Consider the following 18,138-nt stretch of genomic DNA (forward strand, 5'->3'; position numbering starts at 1 on the left):
AATTTGGGGCAGAGTATATCTGCAGATTTGGGGGATCATCCCTTCTGTGACTGTCTTGTTTCCAGGAGTACCACCCCTAAATTTCCAGACTATTTTCCACCTTGAGCCAGTAAAGCTGTGGTATCTGCTACAGGAATTCTAGGTTTGGGGCAGCACCCATTGCTCCTGCCATCTCTCAAGGGTAGACTTTCTTGAAGTTTTTGTCTGCTTACAGTTGTACCACATTGCTTTCAAATAGGTTCTTCTCCCTCTCTCTATATATGTTTTAATTTTATAATTAATAGCTACAAGAAGGTATAACTGAACAATTTAGTCAGCTGTTACAAAACCTGAAACATTTATTGTTATTTTAATTTATGTTTAGATTAACAGCAATTTTGAAAAAATTTGCATGCTTATTAGCAATTTTTATCTATTTTATGAATTTTCTGTTATGCTATTTACCCATTTTTCTATTTGTCTGTTTTTATTTATAGGTAAGAGTTTCTTATTTATTGACAATAATAAAATATAAACTCATCAGATGTATTATTTTTGTGAGACTCAAATGAAATGTGTTTTAAAATTTAAGGTTTTGATTTTATGGTGACTGTTATATTGGCCTTTGATGTTCATGTGGGATCATTTAGTAGAGGAGACAAGGTAAGGAGTTTGTTCTTGTTAGAGATGCCACTACACAGAGAAGGGAGCTCTTGCCTTTTCATAAGGCAGTCTTGTGGTCAGCTTGTATGATGTGCTGGGCAGTGTTGGCAGTGTTGGCAATCCCAAACAAAATCTTGTCAGATATATTATCTTCATACTTATTGATCACCATGGCTTTATTTTTCAATCATAATCATTTGCCATACTCACCAGTACTATTAATATACTGCTGCTTCTGTGCATTGGAGGAAATATTGCAAAATGATTAATATTTGCTAAGGGCACTATGGGTTCATACCAGAACTATGTTCAAACATTGTTCCCTTTTTTTTGTCCCTAGGAGTACACCATTGATGTATTTTTTCGACAGACATGGCATGATGAAAGACTGAAATTTGATGGACCCATGAAGATCCTTCCACTGAACAATCTCCTGGCTAGTAAGATCTGGACCCCTGACACCTTCTTTCACAATGGCAAGAAATCAGTAGCCCATAACATGACCACACCTAACAAGCTGCTCAGACTGGTGGACAATGGAACCCTCCTCTACACAATGAGGTCAGAGTGTGGTACCTCCCATCTAAAGTATACTCAGGGTAGGGCTTGAAAACAGCATGTTTTTAGGCTATCTATTGAAAGTTCTGTTAAGTTTACAGATTAGAAATGCACATAGAGGTATATACTTCTTAACATATTTGCAAGTACACACATCCACAGACATATATATTATAGATGTACAAATAAATAGTCAAACATGTGAACATTCTCAGACACACAGATATATGTTCATGATGTATAAATGTATGCATACTCAGAGACACATGTGGACTAACACATAAGCATATACATATTCAAAGGCTCTTAAATTCAAAGGCTCACAGCTATATACACAAGCAGAGCACTGTGACAGTCAGAATAAGCTGTTTAACTGCAGCAACAAACTTCCCCTATGATGCAGAATTGTGAGAATCAAATGAGATAATGATGGATATTTTCTGAAGCATAAAATGTTATATATAATATATACAAAATTACAGCAACACATATTTTATGCCACATTGCCTGGGAATGCTGAGGATTTTGATGTAAGTGAGGTTTCTAAATAACCTAAGAATGTTTCTTTCATTTTTTAAAGACTTTGAGAGAGAGAGAATGCACAAGCAGGGGGAGGGGCAGAGGGAGAGAGAAAGAGAGAAGCAGACTCCCCACTGAGCGGGGAGATCGACACAGGGCTCAATCCCAGGACCCTGAGAATATGACCTGAGACAAAGGCAGCTGCTTAACTGACTGAGCCACCCAAGTGCCCCAGAATGTTTCTTTTAAATATCATTTATATACAGGGGTTCCTGGATGGCTCAGTTGGTTAAGCATCCAACTCTTGTTTTTGGCTCAGGTCAGGCTCTCAGGGTTGTGAGATTGAACCCTGCATTGGGTTCCACACTCAGGGCAGAGTCTCCTTGAGATTCTGTCTCTTCTTCTCCTTCTGCCCCTCCCCCTCTCATATTCTCACTCTAAAGTAAATAAATAAATTTTAAAATAAATAAATATCATTCCTATACATGTATACATACATATATACACACACATATATAATTATGTATATATGTATATATATTATGTATAATTTTGCCTTCAAAAAGAATGACTTTAAAAACATTTCCAGTTCCATAGTATTCTTTGCCCCAACACTAAAACTTTCTGGGTTCTTGTTTTATGTTTTTGCTAGCTCCTGTGCTGTCAGTTGTCCTGAAGCTCCCTCACACATTAATGAGTATCAGTTTTAAGTAACTGAATTAACATTATTGAATGGAAAAAATGTGATCTTTCAGTGCAGATTCTGTGGCTGTTTTAAATTTGAGTTTTTGTTATTTTGTACAAAGAAACTGAAATATGTGGTGAATACATAAAGTGTCCTTGCCTATATCCTAGTCCTTCATTACCTTAAATTTGCTATTTATTGATGTTTTTCCTAAAAGAATTTGGTAGATGAGAAGATAGGCAAAGAAGAATGGATAGCAAATGGATACTTAAGAGAAAATTTGAATTAGAGAGGAGGAGCTAAGAAACTAGAGGAGAAATGAGAATAGAGGAGAGAATGATGGAGAAAAGAAGCAAAGCAGATAGAAGTGGGGAAAAGAAGGTGGAGAGAAGGGAAGAAAAATCTGGAGATAAGGTCAATAAAATTAACATATATGTTTCATTGATCTCTTCCCAGATCTTATATATTTACATATATATATACATATGTGTGTGTGTGTGTGTGTGTGTGTGTGTGTGTGTGTGTTTGTGTTGGAGCACCTGATTATAAGTATTAGCATTCATTTTTGTACTATTCAGTAAGTAGAATGTAGTCAAGATAATTGTAGGTGGAAAGTGGAGGAAAGACAGGAAGGATATTCTAGGCAGAGAAAACCAAGTAAGCAGTTACAAGAAATGGAATGGTTTCCTTCAACAGAAGCAAGAGAATGAGGTGGTCAGTTTTTAATTTTATATATGGCACTCTAGTTACTGTGTAAAGAATGTATTTGAAAAGAACAAAACTGGAATTATGGAAACTGGTTAGTAGACAGCTTAGTCTGGGCAAGGAGTGGTAAAGTTATAATTCAGAACAGTGGATTAAGATGGAGAAGGGGAGAGACACTGAAGAAATAGTAAAAACAGCCAATGTTAGAATAACAGGAGGGACAGGAGTCAAGGTAGTAAGTACTCAAATCACATGGGTGAGTGATGGTGCTACAAACCAGGGCAGATCATATAAAAGTTGGAAGAAATTTAGATAGGATAAATTTGCAAGGTTAATTTTGGGCAAGATAAGCCTTAAAAGATTATAGATTTTCTAGGGATAGGTTTGTAATAACTGTTGGATATACAAATCTAAAGATCAGGAGACAGATATAAGCTAGAGATATAAAGTTTGGTATTGTTAGTAAATTGGGACAACCATGTGAATATATGTGGTCACTTCAGGAAAGTATGTAGCGTGAGAAGAAAATTATGCCAAGGATCCAATCATGTAGCATCATTATCATTAAGGCAGAAGGGGAGAAAGAGGAACCTATGAAGGAGACCAAGAAGAAAAAGTAAGGAAGGTGTTGGTAGAACCCCTAGTGTGCAGTATCTTGAAAGCTAAGTGTGATAGTCAATACTTTTACTTTCAGTATTTCTAATTTATGTCCTTCTGGGTATGTGGTAGTATTGTACATCCATAGAACCTTGAAGTTAGGCCTGGATAGATGACTTTGGCTAACCAAATGTGACTGGAAATAACATGTATCATTTCTGAGGGAGGATAATATATAATTTTCCTTGTTCCTCTCCCCTGACTACAGTGAGTAGCATTATGCCTGGTGTCTTTGGCTCTATCATTCTGTATCCCTTGTTGAAGATGACATAGAAGACAGTGCCCCTCCCTACAACCTGAGCTAGACAAGTGGTATGAGTGAGAAGTAAATCTTTGTTGAGGACACTGAGATTTTAGGATTTTTTGTTACTGCATGCTAATCTGACCCATTTTGACTGATATATCAAAGGAGTAAAGGGTTTCAAAAAAGCTCACAGTGATCAGTAATAATAATAATAATAATAATATCAGTAATAGCATAAATATAATTGTTAACATCAATATAGTATTTACAATGTGCCATGCACTATTCTTAATCACTTAACTTTTGTAAACTAACAACTCTGTGAGATAGGTACTATTATTCCCACTTTTCAGATGAGGAAACTGAGACAAGGGTGGGTAAGAAAAGATTTTAAGATCACCTAGGTAGTAAATGGTTGAGTTAGCATTCATACTCTGGCTGTTTGGCTGCAAGTTCATGCTCTTTATCATTATTTATACATTTTTACAACATTGTTGGTTATTACAAAGAGATCAGTAATATAGAGAATTAAATGTATTAGGTTTGGCAACATGGAAGACATTGGTGTTCTTCACATACACTGTTTCAATGTAGTATTTAGTGCAGTGGTGAGTTTTTAGGAGTTGGCATAGAAGTAGTGAAAATAGTAAACACAGAAAATACTTTCTGGGAGCTTGTTTGAAAATGAAAGCAATGAGTATATTATAGGTACATTCAGGGGTAAAATAAATAGTTGCTTTTTTGAATGTAGATACTGGCACTTATTTATGAGATAGCAGAGAGACAAAGATTGAAGATATAGTAGAAATGAGGTTTTGCTGACATCAAGTTGCCAGAGAAAACTGTAAGCAGGATGGTATCAAAACTACCTTGAAAGTTTTACTTATAAAGGAAGAAGGATGCCTCTTCTCACACTGAATGAAAGGATATGAGGTTAGATAAAAACAGAAAAGAAGATGGGGAGGATAGGACAAAGTAGAGGTAGATAGATAGAATAGATAATGTATGAAGGAGAATTTGAAGAGAATAAAACGTAGTGGAGAAATATAATGGAGACATACTTGTAACAAAGGGCATAAAAGAGTTTGAAGAGGAGATGGGAGTGTACACAATTGTTGAAAGAATGAAGCAGAGTATACATAAACAGGGGATTGTGGAATGAGGTAGTTGGTGGGATGGATGAGGATGATGAGATGTGGATGGGTAAAAAGCTATAAGAAAATGAAGAGAAAGTGATGGGCAGGAAAGGAAATCAACACATAGAGACTGAGGAGAAAAAATAGAGAATGAATGAGGAGAACAGGATAGTGGAGAGAGTGAATAATAAAAAGGATCGATGATAGTTTTGAGTTTTGGAGGAGGGGTAGAAAAGAGAGAAGAAAGGAGAGGGGAAGATGGGAGTGTTAAAATATGAAAAGGAAAAAATGATGAAATATGAAGATTGAGGAGTACAGAAGATGAAGCGGACCAAAGATTAGTCACCTAAAAATAAAGTTAGATGAATGGGAAGATGATGACCGTTGAGTCCTTCATTCTAGTCTTAATTGGACAAGAAAGTGGAGTTTGATAAAATAGGAAACTATGTGGAATGCCCTTGTGTTTATTTTGAAGTACAGAATAAAGGAGACATAGAAGTTCAGAAGCATGATAAAGCCATTGGTTCCCTTACATAGTAGAAGATTCACTTTGGACCCAGGAGGGTGGGTCTGGAGGGAGACCTAGGTTCAAAATCGAAAATATTAAAGCTTGACTCTATTTATGGCCCCACAATTTATTCATCTAGTGACGTTTTGCAAGACACAAATTATCTACTTTCTCATTCTGATAATAATGTAGCTGCTGCCTGTCTTGCAGACACATGAAAAGTATGAATTAGGTAAGGTCTAAAAGAACACTTAGAATTTTTCAGGAAGTGTTATTCTACAACATTATTGTTTTGACCCTTGGAAATCTTATCTGGATTCCATGGAAAACTACAGAAGGTCAGCTTCTTAGAAAAATCTGACCAAGGATTGCATAGCTATGTAACTAGGGTAGTTTAGAATGAAATCTCATCTTGGGACCTCAGGACAACCATAAAAATGCAGGCCAAAGCTCATTACCTACTGCTTGCTTCAGCACCACACATACTAAAATTTAAACAGTACAGAGACGAACAGAGCCCAGATCAGGATGATATATATGTTTAGAAAGTATTTTCCATTTTCTCCAGACATAGATATATAGGAAACTTCATTTCTATTAATGACATTTATTGATGAAGATATGGGTAAATATATTCATTGTATTGTTCTTTATACCTATTGTATATAAGTGTGCATAATATATAATGCAGTAAAAGTAAGTTCACTGATTATTTGAGTAGGAGGGATACTCATTGAATTTAACTAGATTTTATCCCATTGACATGAATCATTCATTCAACAGTTTATGAGGGCTTATTATGTTTAAGGTTTTGGGATGTACGCTGAGCTACAGAGATAAACAAGACACAGCTCATGCTTTTAGTGACCTTACAGTCTATAAGTTAAAGCAGACATTGTGCACAGATAGATGCACAATAATATAAAAGCCCTTAAACTGAGGGGGATAAATAATGTGATGGAATCACAGGGTAAGGAATATCCAAAATTATGTGGAGGCATCAAGGAAGGTTGTAAAAAGGAGCCAATTATTCCTATATCTTGAATCTTGAAGGAGGTATAGGTAACTATTAAACAGATGAGGGATGAGATGAGGTATAGGAGGGTATTCCAGGCAGAGGAAATAGCATGCACAAAGATAGGTATTCATGAATTGACATCATGAATCAGAAAATTCATGTCTCTTGGTAGAGCTTTCATTTATTTATTCTTCCAAAAATATTTCTAGAGGGCTTAATGAGATCCAAACAATATTCTAGGCACTAGGAATAAAATGGTGGGTAAAAATAAATGTGGTCTCTGCTCTCACATAACTTACATTCTAGTGGGGAAAACAAACAATAATGGTAACACAGAATAAGTGCTAAGATCAGGGAAGTACAGAATGCTATGGAATCATATAACAAGGATAATGAAGTGAGTCTGTGGGGAATATCCACAATGAATTTCAGAGGAAATCACTTTTTTTAGAGAGAGAGTGTGTGAGTTGGGGGGTGGTGCAGAGGGAGAGGGAGAGAGAGACAATCTTAAGCAGTCTCCACACTCAGCATTGAGCCGGATGTGGGGCTCAATCTCATGAGCCTGAGACCATGACCTGAAGCAAAATCAAGAGTTGGAGGCTTAACTGATTGAGCCACCCAGATGCTCTAGAGGAAATAACTTTTAAACTGAGACTTAAAAGATGTGTAGAGATAAATTAGACTAAAAGATATGGAGAAAATGTACCAGAGAGAGAGAGAGAGTACAGCAGGTATGAAGTCCAGGGGAATGAGGTGAGGGAGGTAGTAATGATACACCAAAGAAATGAAAGGAAATTCAGTATGACTGGACCATAAAGTGCAGAGAAGTGACCTAGGGTGGAGAGGGATTCTTATGAGCTATATTGGCATAAAAATGATAGGGATCCATTAAAGAGTTCATTGCAGAGGAATGGCACAGATTTGCATTTTAGACAGATTGCTCTGGTAACAATGTGGAAGGTAGATTGGAAAAAGGCAAGGATGAAGATGAGCTATATATATGAGCTATAATACTCTAACAGTAATAATAATTACTTTGTGTTAGACATCTACTATGTGCCACTTTATGTAAAATATCTCTAATCTTCACAAAAACTATTCAATATAGGCATTATTATCCCTATTGGACTGATCCAGAAAGTGAAGCTTAAAAATTAAAAATGGGAGGGGTGTCTGGATGGTACAATTGGTTAAGCATCCAACTCTTGTGATCTCAGGGTCCTGAGATCGAGCCCCATGTCAGGCTCTGTGCTTACTGTGGAGTCCGCTTGAAATTGTCTCTCCCTCTCTCTGCCCCTGATATTTGTGCTCTCTCTCTCTAAAATAAATAAGTAAATAAATAAGCCTAAAAAAATGGGAGAGGAATTAAGATGGTGGAGTAGGGGGACCCTAAGTTTGTCTCATCCCTCAAATACAGCTAAATAGTTATGAAATCATTCTGAACACCTGAGAAATCATTGGAAATCTGAAAAAAGAAATGCTGCAAGTCTACAATTAGAAAAGTGACCACCTTTTGGAAGTTAGGAGGTATGGAGGGTTGAATCGAGTGATATAGCTGAGGTGCTGCAGAGCGGGGGGGGGGGGGGGCTGCTTAAGAAGGCCATCACAAAGTATCATAAGCAGTGGAGCACAAAATCAGAACATTTAGAAGTCTGCTGGGATGAGGGGAATGTCCCTGGCTTAAAGGTGCTCAGGTGGTAAAGCGGGGCAGAATCCCAGATGTGACAGCATGGTCTCATGATCCCTAGAGTCACAAGAAGAATGGGTGGCATCTAAGTGTTACAATGTTCCCAGGAATAGAAGCATGGAAGCTGGCTGAAAACAGCAAGTATAGGTGCCAGCTTTCTGTTCTGTGTTGCCATAAACTGAAATGCTTCACAGTTGTGTGACTGATTTACTGGGTGGGTTCCAGCAAAAGGCAGAAGCATGGCAATACCCACCCCCCGGGAAGGAACAGAGTGGGTCCATGCTACAAGTCCATAAAATTTGGAGCTTTAAAACTCAGGCATGTGCCTGATATAAAAACACTTAGTAACAGGCCCAGTAAACACAGAGTTCTAGTGGAAACTGGGGAGACAAGAGTGATTGATGGCTTTTCTGTGAGGGCTCACTGAAGAGTGGAGGGCATGAACTTTCATCTCCAGGTACTAGAGAGTGGGGCGCCACCATATTCATCCCACCCATCAGTGCTGAAAGCCTTCAGGGAGCAAAACAGTGCCACATAGTGGAATCTGGAGCCACTTACATTGAGCCCTGCTGCTGTGCAAGGGAGGCACATTTGCAATAGGGCAAATCCACCTGAGAATCAGTACAACAGGCCCCTCCCCCAGAAGACCAGGACAAACAACTGGCTGGCACCAAGTTTACTGATCATAGAGGGCTACAAAACTTCAGCTCTTGAGGAAAACAGTGCATAACATTCTTTGCATTTTTATTCCTTAGTCTTTTAGTATTTATTCACTTATTTTCCTGTTTTTTCAATTCCTTTTTAATTTTAATTTTTACATATTTTATATATATATATACATATATATATAATTTGTTTCCTTTCATTGTATTTTATTTTATTTATATATAAGTTTTTCTTTCTTTCTTATTTTGGGATCTAGTTTCTTTTAACAAGCAGACCAAAACACACCCAGGATCTAATGTTTTGTTTTGCTTTGTTCTTCTTTTTGTTTTTGTTTTTTCTGTTGTCGTTTTTTTCTATTCCTTCTTTTCTTTCTGGACAAAATGATAAGATGGAGAAATTCACCACAAAAAAAGAACAGAAGGTAGTACTCACTGCCAGGGATTTAATCATTATGTATATAAGTAAGATGTCTGAGCTAGAATTTAAAACAACAATTATAAAGATACTAGCTGGGCTTGAAAAAAGCATGGAAGACACTAGAGAATCCTTTACTATAGAAATAAAAGAACTAAAATCTAGTCAGGCTGAAATTAAAAATGGTATTACCAAGATGCAGTCCCAAGTGAAGGCCATAAAAATGTGGGTGAACAAAGCAGAAGAGTGAATCAGTAATCTAGAAGATAAAATGATGGAAAATAAGAAAGCTGAAAAGAAGAGGAAAAGAAAACTATTAGATCATGAAGGGAGACAGAGAACTCAGTTATTCCATAAAGTGAAATAATATCCATATTATAGGAGTCCCAGAAGATGAGGAACAGGAGAAAGGGACTCAATGTTTATTAAACAAATTATAGCTGAGAACTTCTCTAATCTGGGGAAGGAAACAGGCATTCAAGTCCAGGATGCACAGAGAACTCCCAGCAAAATCAACAAAAATAGGTCAACACCTTGACATAAAATATTGAAGCTTGTAAATTTCAAAGATAAAGAGAAAATCCTGAAAGTAGCTTGGAATAAGAGGTTCTTAATCTAAAAGGGTAGACATATGAGGCTGGCAGCAGACGTGTCCATATGGACCTGGCAGGCCAGAAAGGACTAGCATGATATATTCAAAGTGCTAAATGGGAAAAAATATGCAGCTAATAATACTTTATCTAGCAAGGCATATGGAGAGATAAAGAGTTTCCAGGACAAAAAAAAATTAAAGAAATTTGTGATCAATAAACCAGTCCTGCAAGAAATATTAAAGGGGATCCTTTGAGCAGAGAGACAGACCAAAAGTAACAAAGACCAGAAAGGAACAGAGACAATCTACAACAACAACGAATTTACAGGTAATACGATGGCACTAACTTTATATCTTTCAATAATTACTCTGATTGTAAGTGGACTAAATGCTCCAAACAAAAGAGATGGGGTTTCAGATTGGATTAAAAAGCAACAACAACAACAACAAAGACTGATCAGTATGCTGTGGCCAAGAGACTAATTTTAGACCCAAAGACACCTCCAGATTGAAACTGAGGGAGTGAAGAATCATTTATCATGCTAATGGAAATCAAAAGACAGCTGGAGGAGTGCCGGTGTGGCTCAGTCAGTTAAGTGTCTGCCTTCGGCTCAAGTCATGATCTCAGAGTCCTGGGATCGAGCTCCACATCAGGGTCCCTGATCAGTGGGGAATCTGTTTCTCCTCTCTCTCTCTCTGCCCCACCCTAAATTACTTGTGCTCTCTCTCACACACACTCTCTCTTGCGAATAAATAAATAAAATCTTTAAAAAAAAAAAAAGAAAGCTGGATCAGCCATCTTTATGTAAGACAAACTGGACTTTAAACCAAAGACCGTAATAAGAGATGAAGAAGGACATGATATCATAATAAAAGGGTCTACCCAACAAGAAGATCTAACAATTGCAAATATTTATGCCCCTAGCTTGGGAGCAGGCAAATATATGAATCAATTAATAACAAAATTAAAGAAACTCATTGATTATAATACGATAATAGTAGAGGACTTTAACACCCCGCTCACAGCAATGGATTAATCACCTAAGCAGAAGATCAACAAGTAAACAAGGGCTTTGAGACACTGGACCTGATGTACTTAAAAGATAGAACATTTCATCCTAAAGCAGCAGAATACACATTCTTCTCGAGTGCACATGGAACATTTTCCAGAATATATTACATAATGTGTCACAAATCAGGTCTCAACTGGTACAAGAAGATTGAGTTCATACTATGCATATTTTCAGACCACAATGCTATAACACTTGAAGTCAACCACAAAAAAAATTGGAAAAACCACAAATACATGGAGATTAAAGAATATCCTACTAAAGAATGAGTGGGTCAACTAGGAAATTAAAGAAGAATTAAAAAATACATGGAAGCCAATGAAAATGAAAATATGACAGTTCAGAACCTTTGGGATGCAGCAAAGGCAGTCCTAAGAGGGATGTATATAGCAATACAGGCCTTCCTCGAGAAACAAGAAAAATCTCAAATACACAACTTAAACTTACACCTAAAGGATCTGGAAAAAAAAAAAAAAAAAACACCAGCAAATAAAGCCTAAACCCAGCTGGAGAAGAGAAAGAGTTAAATAGAAATCAATGATATAGAAATAAAAAAAAAAACCAGTGGAATAGATCAACATAGCTAGGAGCTGGTTCTTTGAAAGAATTAATAAGATTGATAAACACCTAACCAGACTAAAAGAAAAGAAAAAGGACCCAAATTAATAAAGTCATGAATGAAAGAGGAGAGATTCCAACCAACACCAAAGAAATACAATTATAAGAGAATGAGGAATTATATGCCAACAAATTAGGCAATCTGGAAGAAATGGATGCATTCCTAGAAATATATAAACTACCAAAACTGAAACAGAAAGAAATAGAAAAGCTGAACAGACCCATAACCAGCAAATAAATTGAAGCAGTAATCAAAAATCTCCCAACAAACAAAAGTTCAGGGACAATTGGCTTCCCAAGGGAATTCTACCAAAGATTTAAAGAAGAATTAATACCTATTCTTCTGAATCTGTTCCAGAAAATAGAAATAGAAGGAAAACTTCCAACTCATTCTATGAGGCCAGCATTACCTTGATCCCAAAACCAAAGAACCCACCCAAAAGGAGAATTACAGACCAATATCCTGATGAACATGGATGCAAAAATCCCACCATAATACTAGCTAACAGGATCCAAGAGTATGTTAAAAGGATTATTCACCAGGACCAAGTGGGATTTATTCCTGGGCTGCAAGCGTGGTTCACCATCTGCAAATCAATCAGTGTGATACACCACATTAATAAAAGAAAGGACAAGAACCATATGAGCCTCTCAATAGATGCAGAAAAAGCATTTTCTTTTTCTGAAAAATACATCCCTTCTTGATAAAAATCCTCCACCGTATAGGGATAGAGGGAACATACTTCAACATCATAAAAGCCATATATGAAAGACCCACAGCAATTACCATCCTCAATGGGGAAAAACTAAGAGCTTTTATCCTAAGGTTAGGAACATGACAGGGATGTCCACTTTCACCACTGTTGTTCAACATAGTACTGGAAGTCCTAGCCTCGGCAATCAGAAATAAAAAGCATCCAAATTGACCAAGAAGAAGTCAATCTCTCACTCTTTGCAGATGAGAGGACACTTTATGTAGAAACCCAAAAAACTCCACCAAAAAATTCCTAGAATTGATACAGGAAATCAGCAAAGTTACAAGATATAAAATCAGTGCACAGAAGTAACTTGCATTTCTATACACTAACAATGAAGCAGAAGAAAGAAAAATCAAGGAATTGATCCCATTTACCATTGCACCAAAAATTGTAATATACCTAGGAATAAACCTAACCAAAGAGGTTTTGTACTCTGAAAACTATAGAATGCTTACGAAAGAAATTGAGGAAGACACAAAGAAATGGAAAAACATTCCAAACTCATGGATTGCAACAACAAATATTGTTAAAATGTCTATGCTACACAAAGCAATCTACATATTCAATGCATTCCCTATCAAAATACCATCAACATTTTTCACAGAGCTGAAACAATCCTAAAATTGTATAGAACCAGAAAAGACCTTGAATAGCCCAAGGAATGTTGAAAAAGAAAATCAAAGCTGGAGGCATCACAATTCTGGACTTCAAGCTGTATTACAATGCTGTAATCATCAAGACACTATGGTGCTGTCACAAAAAAGGACACATAGATCAATGGAACAGAATGGAGAACCCAGAAATGGACCCTCAATTCTATGGCCAACTAATCTTTGACAAAGCAGGAATGAATATCCCATGGAAAAGGACAGTCTCTTCAACAAATGGTGTTGAGAAAATTGGACAGCCACATGTCTAAGAATGAAACTGGACCACTTTCTTATACCTGACACAAAAATAAGTGGATGAAAAACCTAAACATGAGACAGGAATCCATCAAAATCCTAGAGGAGAAGGCAGGCAGCAACTTCTTTGACTGTGGCCATAGCAACTTCTTCCTAGAAACATCCCCAAAGGGAAGAGAAACCAAAGCAAAATTGGGACTTCATGAGGATAGAAAGCTTTTGCACATCAAAGGAAACAGTCAACAAAACCAGAAGTCAACCTATGGAATGGGAGAAGATATTTGCAAATGCCTCATCAGATAAAGGACTAGTATCCAAAATCTACAAAGAACTTATCAAACTCAACACCCCAAAAAACCCAAATAATCCAGTCAAGAAATGGGCAGAAGAAATGAACAGATATTTTCCAAAGAAGACATACAAATGGCCAACAGACAAATGAAAAAATGCTCAGTATCACTTGGCATCAGGGAAATACAAATCCAAACCACAATGAGATACTACTTTACACTGGTCAGAATGGCTAAAATTAACAACTCAGGAAACAATAGGTGTTGGCAAGCATGCAGAGAAGGAGAAACCCTTTTACACTGTTGGTGGGAATGCAAACTGGTGCAGCCACTCTGGAAAACAGTGTGGAGGTCACTCAAGAAGTGAAAAATAGAGCTACCCTGTGACCCAGCAATTGCACTATTAGGTATTTATCCAAAGGATACAAACATAGTGATTTGAAGGGGCACATGCACCCCAATGTTTATAGCAGCAATGTCCACAATAGCCAAAATATGGAAAGAGCTCAGATGTCTGTCGACAGATGAATGGATAAAGAAAAAGTGCACACACGCACACACAATGGAATATTACTCAGCCATCAAAAAGAATGAAATCTTGCCATTTGCAGTGACGTTGATGGAACTAGAGGGTATTATGCTAAGTGAAATAAGTCAATCAGAGAAAGACAATTATCATATGATCTCACCCATATATGGAATTTAAGAAACAAAATAGATGAACATAAGGGAAGGGAAAATAATGTAAAAGGAAAACAGGGAGGCAAACTATAAGAGACTCTTAACTATAGGAAACAAACTGAGGGTTGCTGGAGGGGAGGTGGGTGGGGGGATGGGGTAACTGGGTGATGGGCATTAAGGAGGGCCCTTGATGTTATAAACACTGGGTTTTGTATGCAACTGATGAATCACTGAATTCTACCCCTGAAACTGTTAATACAGTATATGTTAATTAAATTGAATTTAAATAAAAATTTAAATAATTAAATTAAAATTAAAATTAAAATGACTGCCCAATGATGTATTTATTAGGCAAATGCAGGTCTGTCTCAAACTACTGCTTTTTCCCCTAAATAAGTTTGAAGAAAGAGGTGGATATAAAACATGTAGCATTGGTGGTATTTGGTGCCTGACTGAAAGTTGGTGATGGTCAGAATGTTGTTAGTTCTCCCAATAAGTAAAGAAGTCCCCTGGGATAATGGAAGTACTTAAGTACTAAGGATTAGAAAAATGATAATAATCCAAGTATTAACATTCCTATTGAATGTGGAAGAGTAAATAAGCTTTTTGAAAATGGCAGTGATAAGGTGGGGGTAATGGTAAATATAGCCAAATAGCATGCCTATTTGGAAGGGTTTCTACATAACAGATGAGGGATAATAATCTGGAAGTGATAGAGAATGTATTCATTCTGTACTTATTGGGAAGCATTATTGGTTTTTTTAAAAAAGGAAGTAGCATGCTGAGATCATTTGTGTTACAGTTTGCTGAACCCCAAAATGTCTAACATTTCAAACTTGATGGAAGTGTATTTCTTGCTCCTTAAATTTCAAAGCAGGTGGTTCATTCCTTAGTGGTATTTCAGGGACCCAAGCTCCTTTCATCTGGTGTCTCTGCCATATTCAATATGTGGTTTCCAAGACCACTTTGCTTCTCTGTATCAAGTGAGTGGAAGAGGAAAGAGCATGGAGGATTATATTTGGTGTTTAAAGTCTGAGTCTTGAGTGGCGTACTTATTTCTACTGATATTTCTTTGACTAGAATGAGGTCACATGGACATGCTTAATTGCAAGGGAGGTTGGGAAAAGAAATGGATTTGGTGAACAGCTGACAGTTCTCTGCCAATTCCAAAGTTTTTTTTTTTTTAATTAAAATGTCAGGTTGCACTCTGGAGAATCATTTAGAAGCAGGGATACCAGTTAGTTGACCATTTTGTAGCCCAGAGAAGACTGTTCAGGGATAAAGCAAAGGCAGCAAAAAGTAAGAGTGGAGAAGAAAGGAGAGGCTTTCAAAAGAACTTGGTGTCCAACATATATGAGGTGATGAGGAAGAGGGTATATTGAGATGGTCCCTTACATATTCTCCCTGGATACTAAGAAGATTGTGGTGTTACTATTTTTTAAAAAGCAACATAGAAGAAGCAACCGATATTTTGTAGAGAAGAAAGTGTGTTTAGAGAGCTTACACTTATTTGAGACTTTCTATATACCAGGTGATGTGCTAGGTGCCTCACATGTATTTATCTCATTTCTCATGGCAGTGATTATGCATTACACAATGCATGCAGCATTGTGATTAAGAAGGTAGGTTCTGCAGTAAGACTACTTCTGGTCCTTCATCTGTAAAATGTGGTGAATCATAACAATGCCTGTCTCATAAGGCTGTTGTGGGGAGTAAACGTGATAAGCCTTATCAATTGCTTGATACATATCCTGGCACACATCCACTTTGGAGTTTTTTGTGTTAACACCCATTTTTATATTTAGTAAACTGAAGTTTAAGTAGAGCCAAAGTCACACCACTAATTAGTGGTAAAGCTGGTACAGAAACTGAAGTCACTCTTAGGTTAAAGCAAACGGTTTTTTTCTGTACTCCATCCCACCACCTTCTCTAAGAAAGGAATGTAATATATAACTCAATATCATAAAAGCCATCTATGAAAAACCCACAGCAAATATCATTCTCAATGGGGAAAAACTGGGAGCTTTCCCCCTAAGGTCAGGAACATGGCAGGGATGTCTACTATCACCACTGTTATTCAATATAATATTAGAAGTCCTGGCCTCAGCAGACAACAAAAAGAAATAAAAGGCATCTGAATCAGCAAAGAAGAAGTCAAACTCTCACTCTTTGCAGATGATATGATGCTTTATGTGGAAAACCCAAAAGACCCCACCCCAAAACTGCTAGAACTCATACAGGAATTCAGTAAAGTGGCACGATATAAAATCAATCCACAATAATCAGTGGCATTTCTATACACCAACAACAAGACATAAGAGAGAGAAATTAAGGAGTTGATCCCATTTACAACTGCACCCAAAACCATAAGATACCTAGGAATAAATTAACCAAAGAGGCAAAGAATCTGTACTCAGAAAACTATAGAGTACTCATGAAAGAAATTGAGGTAGACACAAAGAAATGGAAAAACATTCCATGCTCATGGATTGGAAGAACAAATATTGTGAAAATGTCTATGCTACCTAGAGCAATCTACACATTTAAAGCAATCCCTATCATTCTAGAGGGGACGGGGGTGGGGGAATGGGTTAGCCTGGTGATGGGTATTAAAGAGGGCACGTAGTGAATGGAGCACTGGGTGTTATACACAAACAATGACTCATAGAACACTACATCAAAAAACTAATGATGTAATGTGTGGTGATTAACATAACAATAAAATAAAAAAAATAAAGCAATCCCTATCAAAATACCATCCACTTTTTTCAAGGAAATGGAACAAATAATCCTGAAATTTGTATGGAACTAGAAAAGACCCCGAATAGCCAGAGGAATGTTGAAAAAGAAAAGCAAAGCCAGTGGCATCACAATTCCGGACTTCAAGCTCTATTACAAAGCTGTAATCATCAAGACAGAATGGTACTGGCACAAAAACAGACACAGATCAGTGGAACAGAATAGAGAGTCCAGAAATGGACCCTCAACTCTATGGTCAACTATGGTCAATTGACCCAACTCTATGGTAAATTGGCCCAGCAATTGCGCTACTGGGTATTTACCCGAAAGATACAAATGTAGTGATCTGAAGGGGTATGTGCACCCCAATGTTTATAGCAGCAATGTCCACAATAGCCAAACTATGGAAAGAGCCAAGATGTCCATCAACAGATGAGTGGATAAAGAAGATGTGGTGTATGTATATATATATATATATATATATATACACATATATATATACATATATATATATATATATACACAATGGAATATTATGCAGCCATCAAAAAAACCAAAATCTTGCCATTTGCAATGATGTGGATGGAACTAGAGGGTATTCTGCTAAGTGAAATAAGTCAATCAGAGAAAGACAAGTATCATATGATCTCACTGATGTGAGGAATTTAAGAAATAAGTTAGAGGAGCATAGGGGAAGGGAGGAAAAAATGAAACAAGATGAAATCAGAGAGGGAGACAAACCACAAGAGACTCTTAATCTCAGGAAACAAACTGAGGGTTGCTGGAGTGCTGGGGGGTGGGAGGGATAGGGTGGCTGGGTGATGGACATTGGGGAGGGTATGTACTATGATGAGTGCAGTGAATTGTGTAAGACTGATGAATCACAGTCCTGTACCTCTGAAACAATACATTGTATGTTAAAAAATATAAGATAGTAGGAAGGGAAAAATGAAGGGGGGAAATCAGAGGGGAGGACGAACTGTGATAGATTATGGACTCTGAGAAACAAACTGAGGGTTTTGGGTGGGGTTGGGGGGATGGGTTAG

At 37.1% G+C, this 18,138-nt stretch overlaps 1 protein-coding gene across 4 annotated transcripts in view; it reads left to right on the forward strand.

The window, feature by feature from the left end:
- Window positions 1-18,138, forward strand: part of GABRA3 (gamma-aminobutyric acid type A receptor subunit alpha3) — a 390,132-nt gene that overhangs the window by 274,133 nt on the left and 97,861 nt on the right. For all 4 annotated transcript variants that reach the window (XM_027607297.1, XM_027607296.1, XM_027607295.1 and 1 more), the window contains one exon: window positions 983-1,203. In XM_027607297.1, the coding sequence (XP_027463098.1) occupies window positions 983-1,203 (221 nt within the window). The remainder of the gene's footprint in view (window positions 1-982; window positions 1,204-18,138) is intronic.

Source organism: Zalophus californianus, chromosome X, assembly GCF_009762305.2.
Source record: "Zalophus californianus isolate mZalCal1 chromosome X, mZalCal1.pri.v2, whole genome shotgun sequence".
NCBI classification, from domain to species: domain Eukaryota; kingdom Metazoa; phylum Chordata; class Mammalia; order Carnivora; family Otariidae; genus Zalophus; species Zalophus californianus.